The following is a 15,933-nucleotide window of genomic DNA, read 5'->3' on the forward strand; positions in this document are numbered from 1 at the left end:
GTGTGTGTGCCTTCTGTGCGTTGGCACTCTCAGCCAATTCCAAGGATGATTTCAAGGCCCTTCCTAGAAGTCTGATGCTGCTCTCACCTGCAATCAATTTCTTTGAAGCAGAAAAAGATGACCATTATGGGTAAAATAGGTAGAGCCACCTGTCCACGTGAGCCGTCTCTCCATTAAGTGGGGTTTGTAGACGCGGGGCCGAAACCCGGACGGTTCGGGGACGAGGACCGGAGGGATCGTTGGCTTGCGCCGCAAAGTCCTTGGCCGACCGTTGAGCGCAAGAAACCAAATCTCAGCAATCGTAGGAACGAGAAAGTGTGTGTGCAATTGACGACGACGTCTGGGTCTCAACCCGTTTTGTTCCATTCAACTTCCTCGCCGACGTTGACCCAAGTCATGTTCATTAAGGCGATAGCCGCCACCTAGACCCATCATCCAAGATGCCTTTCATCCACTGTTTTGCCCATCCCCCTAATGTAATATCCCTCAAAAGGGACTTCGTCTAATCAAAGTTGCAGAAAAGGTATAGTGCCCTGAATCCAATGCTTCCCTCCCAATAACGAAAAAATTAAAGCATTGCTGGTTTAGAAAACAGTCCCGTCACTGTCGATCAGGATGGGTGGCTCTTTCGTGTTGGGTCGGCTGAACTCGGCCATTTCGCGGCCGCCCTGTCTTATGTTAGTCACCTGATCCAGCAGGTTGAGAATAGGGTCTGCATACCTTCCAGCTTCCAGCCTCGAGCAATTGGGCCAAAGTCAACTCGTTCCCGTTCAGCTCGTTCTTCAACGCCCTGTTGACTTCCACGCAAAGTCTGTCCAAAAAGCCCACAGTAACGCCTCGCCACTCGACAATAACATCGTCGCTTGGCTCAAACATGGGCGCAACTTCCACCGGCTTGACGTTCGTTCTCCGGCAGTACTCATCGTAGTGTTGGAGGCCCCTCTCTGTCTCCTCGGACCTCAACGTAAGAACGCCCAAGTCGATAAATAGGCCGCCATTGCGGTACTCCGGGAGGCCGGTAAGCAGCTCAACACCGGCGAAGTGAATGCGCAGCAGCGACTGCATAGGCTGCATGAGACTGTAGCAGAGCCATTGAGTGAGTTTGTGAAAAGGCAGAATCGACTCCCAAGCGGCTGTCGAGTTCTGGGCTGATGGGGGAAACGGCGAGAATTGCGAAGTCGTCGGGCTTTGAGGAGGCTGCGGCATGGATTGACAGGGCCACGCGTCACCTAGCGACACGCCGCTGAGCGCGGTTCTGGACTGGGGCCAGATGGGTGCGAGGCCGTTCATGAGAACGTTCCACAAGGTGGGGAGGATGACGATCGGCGTTGATGATGCTTGGGTTGAGGGGTGCGCGAGCAAATAGTCTGCCGAGGGTCAGTTGATGTCAAAGATATGTCTCGGATCTGAGGGTGCCACATACCAACCATGTTGCCCGGTCGGCCGTTGTCTCCAAAATACTCGCGTTTCTCAGTGAGAGCGTTGCCCAGGCGCAGAAGAAGGTTCGTCCTGCCCTCGATGCCCGCCATCTCATTGCCTGGCTTAGACTGCAGTCCAGCGGCCATCTTTTCTATCGTCAAATTTTGCAGGCCGCCCTTGTCCACCTGGAATTTGTTTTTAGGGTCGCTGGAGAAAAGTCCCTGGAGGATGTTAGTACCTTCACAGATGAGAAAGCATGCTCTCTCTCATAAACATACCGTCTTGAACAATTCCAAACTCGCCACTGCAATACCCTCTGACCGGCGATAGATGCGACCGTTTTCTGTGCTCTTGTAGCTCCATTTCGTACCTGCGCCGGCATCCAACAGTACACTGACAACAAACAGGTCGATCATCCTGCGACACTTCTCGCTATTGTCGACATCTTCGGGGAAAGTGGAAAGCAACTGGGCAATACGGTCTCGGCCGCCCACACAGAAATGCTGGTGTCGTCCATGGCCCGGAATCGTGTTGAAGGGTGCATCGTAATCTCTCTGTAGTGGATCGTCTGGTCAGTAAAATCCAGGTGCCATTCGCTGTCGATTACAGGGGACGGGAGTGTTGCCGGCGAGCCGCTCGATCACGCGAGCACGAGCAGCTGCGGGAGCAGGGACGGATTCTCTCCCTACCTTGATAATCTGGGACACAAAGGTTACCACATCGGGAAACTTTCGCATGTCCACGTCAAAGTGCTTCAACTCGTTTCGCAACGCCTTCTCGGTCACGATCTTGCTCCTCTCTCTGACTGCGCCTAAACTTCGCAGGTAGCCTGCAGGGTCGAGTTGCGGGTCGGGAGGGCGCGGCAGGTCGACCTTGGGTATGGGAGCGGGCGAGAAAGGCGTCAACGGGGTGCCGGGAGTAGTGCTTGTTCCCGAGGTTCTGTTCATAGTGATGCTGCGCGGTGGAGGCGATCTGACGCTGGAGTTCCCCGAGGCGACGCTAACGCTCGAAGTATTGATTGAAGGCTTGCTGGTGGCCTTGGGGGCCTTTTCCTTCCGGGAGAAGAGACCCATTTTTGGCGATGTTTGGGGAGCTCGACTCGCAAGACAGCGATACGACGGTGAGATTCAGGCGACTCGAAGCCCTATATCGAGACCAACACGCGCAACTTTTCAGCTTCCGAGTCAGCAAAGCTGTAGCGTAGCGGTAGTCGTCGTGGCCGGGGTGATAATGGTGGGTGAGGGGCCCAGTGCAGGCGAGATAGACTTCCCAACCTTCGAGACGTCGACGGGGTGGTGGTTGGAGATGGCGATTGGTAGGTCGACAATGCAGGAGGGCGATCAGCAGGACGCAGAGGAGGGAAGAGAGGACCAAAGAGACAAGAAAGAAGACGAGGTTTGCCGAAGGTGGTTTTAATAAGAGAAAAAGAGGGAGAGAGAGAAAGAGGAGGATATGAAAGACCCGGCGGACGGTTAGGTTGGTTCGACTTGCGGGGAATAGCACCAGGGTAGCTGTAATGGACCACCTGCACCTCAGCAACACCAGGTAAGGTACAAACTACGCTAGGAGCGATGCAGCTGCTGGATACGCAGCCTTCCAGTGCCTCAGTGAGCTAAAAGATACGGATATATCTGCCCTGGGCTTGCGAGGTAAGGTACTTTGCAATGTACTCCGTAATGTCTAGACTCTCCACCCGGGGTGGACTTAGGTCGCCTTGTCCAGACTTCGGCTGGCCTGTCGGGAGTGCACTGTGTAATGGACCGATTCCAAGGGGGGGCGTGCCGGGTAGGGAACGGGGGGGAGACCTGTTCAGGCCCAGGAACAAGTTCCCTTATTGGTGTTAGAGTTCTGGTCGACGTCGATCTGGATCAAGGATGACCGCTGGAAAGGAGCGAACTGCTTCTGGCCTGGTTAGCTTTTAGTCCATGGGAAAATATCGAGCCACTTTGAGCCATTCCCCTCTGCGCCCACGCCGCACACAGACAATGGGCAAAAGACACCCAACACCGGAAAGACGAAGGATGGAATAGAGAAGAATGAGGGGGGCGTTTTTGTGCTTGTGAATGCGCCGCCCGTACTGACGACGCCCAGCTCCATCGGGGGTCATCCTTCTAGCCCTCTGTCGCCGCCGTCTCGCATGGTGAGGCGTCCTCGCGCCGTACTGGAGCTGGGAGCTGGCAGCCTCGAGGTCGGCGCTATTCATGCAGGTCCTCTGTATATTTCTGGCAGAATCTGCACAGATGCAGAACGCCGATCGATCTCTGAAGGTCTGAGGCAGGGGATAGCTAGAGTGTCTGGAAAACTGGTAACTCACCCTCACACGCGAACAGAACTGTCCCAACCTTCGCTCCTACGCTGTTGCCGTTATCTCGCCCAGTGGCGGCGATGGGGCTAATGACCGCAGTTGGGCAGTAGACACGATTAACGTGGGCGGGTTGAGTATAGACACCGTAGTCTTCCAGCTGCCAGCAGGAATGACGCCGATAGAATGCGTATCAGGGTCGACCGGATCGGATCTGAGCTAAGACCGGAGCTAGGAGGGCGGGATCTCAGAGGCGTCCAATGTTTGCAGCGGTGGAAATGACGATCAATATGCGGCCCTTGGGCTGGGGGACACCAGGTGCGGTAAAAAAGCAACCCCAAGCCAGCGACACGCCCGACGACGGCCAATTGGGGGCGATTCGACTCGCTGGCGGCCTTGAGCTTGGCCGTGGATGGCTTAACCGCCGTGTCCTCTGTGTATCGACGACGTCGCAGCGCAGCTGAGGGAGTCTGATGTTGAGACAGACGGCGCGAGTGATATGTGATCTCGTAGGATGCGCTTGATGGGCCGGTGGTCTGGCGATGAGACGATGACTTGATGAGCCAGGCGGAGGCCACGGATAATGGCGGAGGACAAAAGAATAAAAGTCTCAGTCTCGGGTCCGGGAGTTGGAAGAGGTACCCGTTGGCCTGCCGAGTGAGGTGGAGGATAAGATGAAAAGAATGCAGGAAGAAAAGAAACGAGCAACGGTCAGTCTGAAAGCAGAGACCACAGCCAAAAAAGCAAAAGTCGAGAAAGCTTTGTTGCACACGGGTCGAGGCGAGGTGAGGTGAGGCGAGGCCAGGAACGTGGAGACAGACGTCCGTCCAGTCGTTCCGGTTCAAAATTGGATCAGGATGAATGGAAGAGGTCGGAGGAAAGACACGGATTGAAGAGAGCCGAACCCAGCAGAAGAAGAAGCAAGGACCAAGAGGGACCGCGGATCATAAATTAAAGTAAAAATAAAATAAAATAAAATAAAATCGACTGGGACGCGAAGTCGAAAGCAGTCTGGATGGCAGGCACGGAGACGGGAAGGAGACAGAAGGTGGTACGCTGCATTCCCGACTCACCTCACTTACCTCAACCGTCACTACGAAGGATTGGTACGTACAGATACACACAGACCGGATACTTTGGCTAAATATATTACTTGACTGCCTCAGAAGCGTCCAATCGTTCATATTGATTATAATTATTCAATGAACAATGGCCAAGAAGGATTGCCGCTTCTCGTTCTACATTACTACGCCGCTTCTTTTCTCCGTCCATCAGCCATCCATCCATCACGGACGGCACGGGAAGGAAGGGACGAGCCAGGCCATGGATGATGGAACCCAGAGCAGTTGTTACCATTGGGGGGACGGCAGGGCATCCTAGTCGTGCAGACGGACCAACATTGCTTACGGCTCCCAGCTGTAAAGGATCAAAATTCGTGGAGCGAGGGACTTTGTCGACAGATGGATGGCCGTGCCGGAATCGCGAGGTGCAAGGCTGCTCGGATATGGCGCTTCCCAAAACGGGATCTCGTCTCCACCTCACCACTGTACTGAAAACCTCACAGTGCCTCGTCAGCGAGGAGACTCCCGCTGGACTGGATTAAGCGAGGTCGTCCAATGTCTGCGGGATCCAGAGTGCCGCTACCCACAGTGGCACAGGGCAATCCACATGGCAGCCAGGTGGGTCGCGATGGCCCCGGCTCAAGCTCGGATTTTGGCATCCACCGCAGCCTGCACCTGCACCTGCATCAGCACCTGTAACTTACGGATACATCCAATGGAAAACCCCCCATGGAAACGAATAGACATCACATTGGACAATAAACGACTTTCAAGTCTGATCTGAGGTTCGTGTGCGACATCGACAATGACAGGGAAGGCTCAAAGCACGATGGCAAGGCAGGCACCCAAAGGTGCGGACCCTGAGTCTTTTCCGACTGCCTGCCCACAGTGTCGAAATCTTCCCCAGATCACCAACACCAACACACCCAAAAAGCTCCAACACCATCACGCAAACACATCCACCGCAAACCACCTCCCCCTCGCCGATCTGGCCCACCATCGCAAATCACCAACTGATTCAGTTCCGTCACTTCCTTCCTCACGGCCCTGACCTGTCCCGGACCGCGCCTCAGGTTGCACTGGGCCCCTCCGGAATCAGTCCCGGCGGGCTGTGACGTTCCTCGCGTCCACTCCTCTGGGCGCCTCATCTCTTCAATCGACATTACAGTGCTGAACCTCCCGACCTGATCCATGGATTCTGCTGATGACTGCATGGGCATCACGCTGCTCAAAGTTTGGCCCCCATACAGTGTCCACCACTGACAGATGCATCGTCTGTCAGTTTGTCAATTCTCGAGGCCCCGGCAGAGATTTTTTACGGGCAAGACTCCAGTCGACCTGTAATCATGGTACGATCGTCCCATCTCGCGAGCCAGGAACAGTTTTCTCTCCCCGGTACCCTCTGACGAAGCCTGTCACTCTCCCAGGCTAACAATCATCGACACGAGTGAAAGAAAAACGTGGTGCCAAAGGACCGTCGCGCGCTTTGCTCGAACGAGTTAGCAAATACTCGCAACCGCCAGGGACGGGGGTCCTTCAACGGGTCAACCTCATCCTTTCTTGCCGTTCCCAAGGCCGAGTAATTGGGACTTCCAATTGGACCCTGCCGTCACGGTACCATGGACCGTCGATGATTTTCTCCAAGGCTCATCTTCATCTCCCTGCCGCGGCAACACATAATTTACACGGCAATTCGGGATTACAACAAGCCGTAACCAGACGCCCGAGCACCACTGGGGACGTATGTCGCAGCCTCTCATCGCCGTCGTTTGTGAGAACCTCCAGGATCTTGGAACAGCTTCCTTCGCTTCGCCGCCTACTCTGCTTGGCTGGGTCGACTTGTTGCGGCGGTTTGCTCGGCACCCGCGTCTCGTCTCGTCTAGTCTCGCCTGTCTCCAAGGCCGTACGAATTACGAAGCGAAACCATTGTACGCATATCTAGGCGCGCCGAGATCAGTCTGCTGCCTCCTGTCGACCGTCGTTAAATTCGTCTCCAGTTCTCGAGTTGTTTCTGAGAGGGGCCAAGAATGTGTTTGCTTCCAGATGCAACGTCGGCCGCCGCTCGCATTCACGCCCAGAAAGCATATCACTTCGACTCCGCGGCCCTGCGCTTGCAACCTTCGCAACTGGCGAAAAGAGGCCGGCCGCGCAAACAGGCAGAATCCAGAATGCAGACAGGCAAGCGAAAGACTCAGCAAGGGTCCCCTTGAGTTCCAAAGAACCCCTTTCCAGATGGAAAAAACCTCGAACGCTCGTCAAGGCGCTGTACCAGGGACCTGGGCTCTGTGGGATGGGAGGATGGCCGGTCTGCGTTGCAGTGCAGCAGACACCTGCAAGGTACGGGACACGGTGCACGTTTCTGGAATGGCCCGGGCTTGGAACCACATGCCACGATGCGTGATGCCTCCGTTGGGCTCGTTGTCCTCGCGTGGCCGAGGACTCGCAACCACCTACTAGGCGATGATGGTGCCTCGCGTCGTCTCTGCATTGGACAATGCGCAGTGGGCTAGCTGCGTCCGGAAATGTGAAGGTGTGCAACCAGATCGGATGAACGCCTCCACGGCCCTACCCACCATCTGGTATGGCTTGCGAGCATGCGAAAATGCACCAGCCATCGACAGCTGCCACTGGCAGAATACTCTTGGTCAATGCCATGGAAGCAAACAAGACTTCCAAAGTCCGAGAAACATTTGGCAAACACCCACCGTCCAGCGCGCTAGGTGCTGGATTGGGACGATTCTCTCAACAAACACGCAAACCGCCGGCCAACCGCCACCCGCAAACTGTTGCGCCACGAACCTCTAAAGGCCGAACTGACAGCACAAAAACGTGTGGAGAGACCGGGATGAAAGGAGCCTCGGGCACGGTTTGCCTCGTGTCGAATTGAGGCACGGACGCCTCCAGGGTCTTGTCTGTCTTGACCGTGAGCCACATTTATCTCAAAACTCATTTTTTTCAGGCTTCAGACCGAGGTGAAAGGGTCAGGAGGTTTGCTTCTCCGCTCTTCAGTCTCCTGGGCAAGCTCGTTCAGAACACTAGCTGGACTTCTCCCAAGCCATGACTCTCACATGTACGATCCAGGACAGAGGCCTATTTACGGTGGGAACTCGTCGATCGACAGCTTGGCGGCAGAGTGACAGCGCAACCTATTGGCGCCAAATCCAACGACAACTCTCTTGTAAGATAAGTGCGGTGCACCGTGGCTTCACTTCGTGCCGAAGTCGAGCATCATCATCTCTCAGCTCAGTACGGGCCGGTGGACGCCATTCTGAGGGTCATCAGCCGGCTCGTGCCACTTTCTTCACCGAGCCGGGGTGTGCAGACCATCCCCTCTTCATCCCCGGCGCTGCTCTTAGCCCCGGCCAGAGAGCTAAGATGCCATTGTGCCCTGTGTCTCCCATGCCCAGGAAACCCGGTCTTCTCGAATTTCAGGAATCGCCAAGGGTCATCTGTCGACTAACTCCATACGGCAGCTACTCTACCAGACGTCCCGCGCAATTCTCCCATTGGGTTCGCAATGTCCTTTGTTGCTTGCGCTTTTTTCGCTCCTGACTCCGCTCCCGGCGTTGTCCTCCGTCAACAACATTCTTGCCGTCGCCCCTCCTCCATGCTTTGAGGCTTGCTGAGGCTGGGCGAGGCGGACGTCCTAGTACAACTGCGGCGACGATCCCGATGTTGCGCAATGGTGCGCGATGATGCCACGAGGTGGCCATGCTCAGCGCCGGCGTTCTGGGTCGTGCGGTGCCATTGGGCGCTTACGCTACACAAGAGCAAGATCGTCTCTGGTCAACGCCGATACTTGGCAGCTGACTTGTTCGTTGTTCAGGGACGGATTTGCGGGATAGTTCCAGTTGCTAATTGCCATGATCCCAACGATCAAGGGGGAGAAGATCTGCCGTCCGCGCGAGTCTATCAGATGCCTAAAGACGTCGGCGGAAGCTTCAGCGCGCTTTTTTCACGTCATCAGATTGTTCATCACACCAGAATGAAGGCAGGAATGTCTCACTAAGACTTCGGAAATCGTCGCGTCCGGAATGATTCCCAACCACACGACGCCCGAGGGTAATACCGCCTTGTCGATTCGGCATCACAGCGAAGTCGAACGAAAGACAACCAGTTATTCGTATTAGCGCTCTCATGTCTTCCGCAAACCGGGCGCCGCCAGTAGACACTCCACAACCTCCACAAGGTTTCTCTCGAGGCAAATACGCAAAACACAAGACGACCATGCCAAACCTTCGATGCGGGAACGTTGAAAGGCAAAAAGATTGGACGAACAGGGAATCGAACCCTGGACCACTCACAGGTTTTTGAGCACGTTGCCCATGCTAAGCGAGTATTATACCACTAAACCATTCGCCCAAGGACATGATTTCGCCCGGACTTGAACCGGAGACCTTCAGTGTGTTAGACTGACGTGATAACCAACTACACCACGAAACCATTTGGATTGTTGAAAAGGCAGGTGTTTTATGAGTCTAAGAAGGTCTGCGCAGAGATTTTCGTGGGCCGGGTGTGGAGGTGCGGGCCGCTGCGGGCATCGGGGCCGAAGAAGTGGGGACCGAGTCTGGCCGGGCCAAGGCTCACCCTGTCTCCGGCCTTGAGAATCTCGGTGACTGAGTTATATGCAGGAGAGATTATGTTGGGCGTCCGAGTCGATGGGCTTCTTCAGATGGCGAAGTACTGTGGGATTATACTCCATGCCTGCTTTACAGCTGTTTCAACCGAAATCATGATGTATTTCAAACGTATTGATAAAACCATTCAAGAAATTCATTGTGAGGTCTGAGTTAGTTTCACGAGATAAATATAGCCTTCAGAGATATTGCGCTTCCCAGAGAACCTGCTCCTTCTATCAAAAATATAGTATGGCGCCGCTACCCTTTTGACAATTTCCAGGATCACATTTACATACAGTTTAACCTGGTTACCTTTGACCACCGCACCGCTCGAGACGAAGGGCCAAGTCAGGAGGAAGTCACAAGGCACTCTCGACCCCTACTCTCGCGTATGTGTTCTCCTCCGGTGGTGATTCTTATGGTGTAGGGTGAGATATGATTTGAGTCTACTCTCGTGGAGAGCCTTCATGGACTTCTAGGACCACCTGACTTACGAGACAAGAACGTGTTCAGGGGGGCTGTGGTGGGGAGTTGGAAGGTACGTAGGTGAAAGGTGGATAGTTAATTGTGTTGTGAGGAGAAGCGTGTGCTGGATTGCAAGTTCGATGGGCGGAGGGGAGGGAGCTTTCTTCTTTAGGTGTCACGAAGGCGGCGAAGGTGATTAACAATTGACGAGTTCTGTTGATGATATCGAATTCTGGCTTCAGTCTACTAGTCTCGAATATGCCAGCTCGACTCGGATTACAGCCATGATTGCGCAGTCCGCAGAACCAAGGAGAATAAGAAGAACTCTATCCGTTCTGCCTGGTCATCCGCCACGGCCGACTTCTTCATATAGGGATCCGTGTATTATTTATGCGGTGAAGTAGAGTCGGCCGGGAGCGGGATGGATGTCGGAATCGAAACTATTGCGTCGTTCTACTCGTTGAAAGTCTGATAAGAGTGGTTGGTAGATAAGAATTGCTTTTTGAGAATACTTCCGAGGCAGGACGGTAGAGGAGGTGCTTGTTTATGGGTTGAGGATGAAGGCCAGGCCAGATCCTTAAAGATTCCTCGGCGGCGAGAGGTGATGGTGCACTACACTAGACATGTCCCTCACCTCGGATGGGCCGCCTTGGTCATCTCTTCGCGCGAAACCTTTGAAGGGTGTCCTTTTTTAAGTTAAGTGCGTTAAGGCTACCGCTTCTGTAGATCGTGTATTGGTGCCTTACTTATTAGTTGAGCTAAGTCACTTTACTCTGGGAACAGACGCCGCGATGGCTTGCAGCGTGGTACTGCAAGAAAGTAATTCTAATAGTTCCGTTTGAAGGTGGGTTCGGTCAAAGGTTGATCTCAGAAGTCTCCATAAACTGCAGAGACGTATTGCGGTACTGTCTTAGTAGGCGCAGGATATGCGATAGAATCTACGCTGGCTGTGAATGCCGCAAGAAAGCAATGTGAGATGATTTCAGGAGCGTGATGTTCTATTATCCTGCTGTACAGGTATGCAGTATCCCTACGATGTAGCCATTTCAGCTCCCGCTCTCATATGGTACAGTGTTTTTTTACTCTTCCATCGCTGAGCTTTCGGGGCTCTCCTCACGTCCCCCCTCCCCACCTTCATCTAGATGTACACTGTGAGCCGCTCCTCACTCTCACAGAAAGGCAGAAAACCGAAGTCCTCTCCCATCTACCTCTTCATGCTCTTCAGCTTCTGCTCGCGACGCTTCTTGTACTCCGCCAGCTCCAGGGCCTCCTGCTTCTTCCTGGCCGCCTCCACGTAGCTGCCCGCGCCGCCCTTGGCGTCGTGGACCGTCTGCTGCATCGCGGACTTCGCGCTGCGGATGACGCCCTTGATGCTGCCGTCCTGGGACGGGTCCGGGGACAGGGCGCCGCGCGGGGCCTGGTAGGAGCCCGTCGTGGAGATGGCGCTGCTCAGGTGGGGCGCCGCCACGGGGCTCGGCGTGACCATGGGGGGCAGGCCGACGGCGCGGCGGACGGCCGGCATCTTGAGGGCGTAGTTCTGGGCGATGCCGATGGCTCCGGTCACGACGAAGTAGACTTGCACCGCGGCGGGCAGGTAGAGCGTCACGATGCCGGATAGGGGGCCGAGGATCCATATCATGAGTCTTTGCTGGGCTTTTTGCTGGGGCGTGGCGTTCGCGCCGGCGGTCTGCGCGGGTCGGGGTGTTAGTGGTGTGGAAGAATTGGGGGGGAAGGGGAGAAACGTACCCTCATCATGGCGAACATGGTGATGGGACCGATGATGGGCAGGATGTACAGGGGATCAGGCACCGTCAGGTCCGTGACCCAGAGGAAGCCGCCCGTCTCCATGCCGGGGACGGGGATGCTGGCGGCGCCGTTCAGGACGCGGAACATGCCGTACCCGAAGGGGATCTGGATGAAGCCCCAGAGGGCGTTGGCGGGGTTGACGCCGGCGGCCTTGTTCAGCGTGGCCAGGTCGCGGCGGTGCTCCATCATGGCCTGCGTGTCGCCCGCGGAGGTGGCCTCGAGGGAGGCGCGCTTGATCTCCTCGTACTTGGGATCGGCCTGGAGGGCCTGCAGCTTGGTGGAGGTCTCCTGGGACTTCAGGATGGGCTTGAGCAGGATCAGACGCAGGAGGACGGCGGTGGCGGCGATGGAGCCCCACCAGGGCAGGCCGGAGTAGACGTGGACGTGCTCGAGGAACCACTGCATGACGCTGGAGGGACCCCAGCCGAAGTCGAGGCCGAGGGCCTTGAGGTAGCCGATCTGTTCGGGGAGGTCGAGGAGGGAGGCGGCGTCGATGTCGGCGAGGTTAGAGGTAGCCTGGGGAGCAGCGTCGGAGAAGGTCGTGATGGGCTCGGCGGGGGTGACGGGGGCGGGAGCGGTAGCGGCGGGGGTGACGGGTTCTGACGGTGCTGGTGGTGCTTGAGCTGCGGCTGGTGCTTCTTCGGTGGTGGGTTTGGACCTGTTCCAGAGCGAGAGGGCTCTTCGTGACTCGAGGGCGCCACCGACGGCTACGGTGCCGGCGATCTTGGAGTTTGCGGAGCGGAGGGCGGTCCACGGGGCAGCGCCACCCGTGCTGCGCAGGGAGCTGAAGTTGCGTCCATCGCCGAGTCGTCTCGATGACCTGGAGATCTGGCCATTGGGTTAGCTCTGAGGACGTGGGCCGCGGCTGTATCTGACGGTCGGTTGCGGGGAGAAAGAACGTACGGCCTGATTTGATATACTGTTGGCCGCCCTCGCGGAGGAGAGGGAGCGGAGAACACCTCTGCTGGGCAGCATGGTGGGCTGAATTGAGGGGGGAGGGTGTTGATGGTGAGGGATTCGATTGAAGAATGTCGCTATCCACAACGGCGTGGTCGCTGGAAATTTTTGGGGACCGCGGACGCGCCGGGAAAATGTCGGGTGGGACGGTTTGTGGTCCAAGCTTCCGGCGCCGTGCCCCGTCCCCGGTCTCATCCATGTGGATGAAGGTCAGCATTTGATATCCGGGAGGCCAGGACGCTGATTTGTGGACGACAGTGAGGTATCTCATTGCTCGAGTATCCCTCGGACGGAAACAGAAACGGCTTATTTTGTGTGATTCATACCCTCGCATACCTATGTACGATTTTCGAGTCTTGGACTCATCCCATCACCATAACCACAACACCTGTCTAAGAGTCTTATCTGTACGTCCTCGATCTTGATCATCCGTACTCCGATGCATGACTTTGTGTGTTTATCCTCCATACACCATGTTCGCAAGTGCTGGATCTCTTTCTCTGCCCACTGTATCTTTGGACAGTCACGTCTTCTATTGTGTAGGAAGACGGGCTGGCAACGCCGACGACCTCTCGGCCGCTTGGAAGCTTTTGATAGATATTCTCCTTCATTCCCACCCACCCAGTCATTCCAGGCTCGTGAGGTCCTCGAGGCCCACCGGCTTGCGCTGCTTCTCGCGAACCTCCAGGCCGGGGCCAATGGGGTGTGCTCTCCTCCTGGAGAGAGGGAAGACCTGTAAATCGTCAGTCACAGCCGTGCATGGCCGACACCAGCATCGCATGGAAGCGCCGGATTCCGTCACAACTGAGGAGAGAGCGCGCATGTTGGCTCCGTACCTTGGTGCCGCCCCATCCTAACCGGAACGCCGCCTCATGGGCGAACAACTCTCCAAATCCCAGCATCATACCGTTGATGAACGGAAGCAACAGGTTGATTGCAACGCCGCGAACTACACCCCAGAGCGTGGGCGGCTTGTAGAGGATGATCGGCGAGTTCGATGAGGGGGGTGATTCGTCGCCCTGCGAGTACTGCTCGCTGTCGGACCGGATCGTGACGCCAGACTCGGCCAAGGGGTGGAGGGAGTCGTCGTGGGAAGCCATCGTCGACGGCGGTGTCGGATCGGAGGGTAATGGGTGACGGTGTTGCTGGGGAGCTACTTGGTGACCGAGTAGATCCAATGACGGGCGGCGGGCGAGGCGAGCAGGTTTACCGAATCTCGGCGCTTGGGAGATCGAACTGGGAGCTCCGGCTTCACCTCGGGAAATCATCACAGCTGGGCTGTTGCGAGCTTGGGCCACAGCTCCCATCAAGATTAGATAAGCTCGGCCACCGGCAGATATCTGATCCGACTGACGAATGAGTGTCTGGCTTACTAAGGCGGAAAAGGCAAGGTTGGAAAGTGCTGTGGTGGGGTTCTGGAAGGGTGGCTCCTTCCCGGGCTTCCAAACGTCACAGGGAACGTGCTAGAGAGGTACGGAGATACCAAGCTCTCACTGTACCTTACTTACGACCACTGAAGCTGCCTGCTTAGCACCTTTCCGCCTACCTTACCTGCCAGGGCAATCAATCATCTTCACAACTCACAAAGGCGCAACCTTGAAAGACAACAAAACCTAGGTTTTTTTTACTTGGAGATACCCAGCCGACCTTTCTTTCCATTTGCTCTGATCTCAAAACATTGAGTAGCCACAGTAGCTATACTCTCTCTCCCTCCTCCTCCGCCAGACATCCCACCTCTTTCTTCCCCCACCACAACAACCGCCATCATGTCCGGTAGCAACAGCGCCTCGCGCAACAACATCCTGCGCGACTTCACCAGCCTGACCGGCCTTCCCCAAGCTCGGGTAAGCTTGATGTGCTCTCCCATGCTGTTTGCGCTTTCTGACCCTTTATAGTGCACAGAATACCTCGAGGCTGCCAACTGGGACATTGGCCTTGCTGCCCAGGCATACTACGCCGACCAAGACTCTGACAATGATGTTGAGCCTGTTGCTCAATCATCTGCTCAACCCGCCGCTCCTGCTCCCGAAGCCTACACCGGCCCCCGAACCCTCGATGGTCGCCCCGCGCCCGGCGCTGCCACTGCCAGAGCTTCTGCCCCCAAGTCGGCTCCCAAGAAGAAGGGTCTTGCCACACTGAGCTCTCTCGGCGGCGGTGGTCATGCGCACGACGATGACGATGACGAGGACGACGAGGATGACGACGATAGAGGCCGTGGTGATCTGTTTGCCGGAGGCGAGAAGTCTGGACTGGCTGTGCAAGATCCCTCACAGGAGGGCGGTGGTGCGAAGAAGATCATCAGCGACATTCTCGCCAAGGCCAAGGCGTAAGTGCTCGACACCGAATTGACGATGAGACACAACTGACAATACCAGTAACGCGTCTCGGCCGGAGAGTGCGTCGCCAGCTGGACCGTCTCGCGCCACCTTCAGAGGTACCGGCCAGACCCTCGGCGGCGAGGGCGTCGAGAGTCGCAGCATCCCCGACCCCAACGCTTTCCAAGAGGGCTCCGACGGCCCGCCCGCTCAGACTGGCGAGCCCCAGGAACGCACCCTTCACCTCTGGCAGGATGGCTTCAGTATTGATGACGGCGAGCTCCACCGCTTCGATGACCCCGAGAACGCGATGGACCTGAACATGATCCGCGCCGGCAGAGCACCCCTGCACCTCATGAACGTTCGCTATGACCAGCCGGTAGACGTCAAGCTCCACCAGCACGCGGAGAACTACCACCCTCTGCCCAAGAAGTACAAGCCCTTCGGCGGCGAGGGTCGTCGCCTCGGCAGCCCCGTCCCTGGCGAGGGCAGCTCCTCTGCCTCTGCCTCTGCCGCGACCGCTTCCACCACCACGGCGTCTGCTTCTGCGTCCTCCGCCGCGGGCCCCCAGAGCACTGTCGACGAGTCGCAGCCTACTCTGACCCTGCGCATCCAGCTCCCCAACGGCACGAGACTGCCTGCGCGCTTCAACACCACCAACACCGTGAACGATGTCTACGAGTTCATCCAGAACGCCTCCCCCGACACTCGCTCCAGATCGTGGGTCCTTGCCACGACCTTCCCCAACAAGGACCACACCGATCGCAGCTTGGTGCTGGGCGAGATGCCCGAGTTCAAGAAGGGCGGTACTGCTGTCGTCAAGTGGGCTTAAGCGATGGATTGTCAAAAATGGCGGGGAACGGCGTTTGGAACTTATTTGGCCCGGCTTTTACGAACAGGAGACACTTGGCTCGAGCATTCAGGCCGGTAGTGCCTCTTAGTGGAATGTAGACATGGCTCGAGAAATAGACAGCCCCACGAGCATCAAT

At 56.4% G+C, this 15,933-nt stretch overlaps 4 protein-coding genes across 4 annotated transcripts; 1 reads left to right on the top strand and 3 right to left on the bottom strand.

Moving 5' to 3' along the window:
* Positions 1-584: 584 nt before the first annotated feature.
* On the bottom strand, positions 585-2,492 carry CkaCkLH20_07640 (uncharacterized protein; the record flags this gene model as incomplete). Its single annotated transcript, XM_038890357.1, has 5 exons — positions 585-668; positions 721-1,367; positions 1,424-1,640; positions 1,698-1,973; positions 2,109-2,492. 5 exons carry the CDS (start codon positions 2,490-2,492, stop codon positions 585-587), a joined length of 1,608 nt encoding a protein of 535 aa, XP_038744407.1.
* Positions 2,493-11,070: 8,578 nt separating this feature from the next.
* On the bottom strand, positions 11,071-12,647 carry CkaCkLH20_07641 (uncharacterized protein; the record flags this gene model as incomplete). Its single annotated transcript, XM_038890358.1, has 3 exons — positions 11,071-11,553; positions 11,613-12,500; positions 12,576-12,647. 3 exons carry the CDS (start codon positions 12,645-12,647, stop codon positions 11,071-11,073), a joined length of 1,443 nt encoding a protein of 480 aa, XP_038744408.1.
* Positions 12,648-13,254: 607 nt separating this feature from the next.
* Positions 13,255-13,729, bottom strand: CkaCkLH20_07642 (mitochondrial outer membrane; the record flags this gene model as incomplete). Its single annotated transcript, XM_038890359.1, has 2 exons — positions 13,255-13,362; positions 13,466-13,729. The coding sequence occupies 2 exons, from the start codon at positions 13,727-13,729 to the stop codon at positions 13,255-13,257; spliced, it is 372 nt and encodes a 123-aa protein (XP_038744409.1).
* A 666-nt stretch (positions 13,730-14,395) lies between these two features.
* On the top strand, positions 14,396-15,776 carry CkaCkLH20_07643 (SEP domain-containing protein; the record flags this gene model as incomplete). Its single annotated transcript, XM_038890360.1, has 3 exons — positions 14,396-14,473; positions 14,525-14,955; positions 15,005-15,776. 3 exons carry the CDS (start codon positions 14,396-14,398, stop codon positions 15,774-15,776), a joined length of 1,281 nt encoding a protein of 426 aa, XP_038744410.1.
* Positions 15,777-15,933: the final 157 nt, after the last annotated feature.

This window comes from Colletotrichum karsti (assembly GCF_011947395.1).
Source record: "Colletotrichum karsti strain CkLH20 chromosome Unknown Scaffold24, whole genome shotgun sequence".
Lineage (NCBI taxonomy): Eukaryota > Fungi > Ascomycota > Sordariomycetes > Glomerellales > Glomerellaceae > Colletotrichum > Colletotrichum karsti.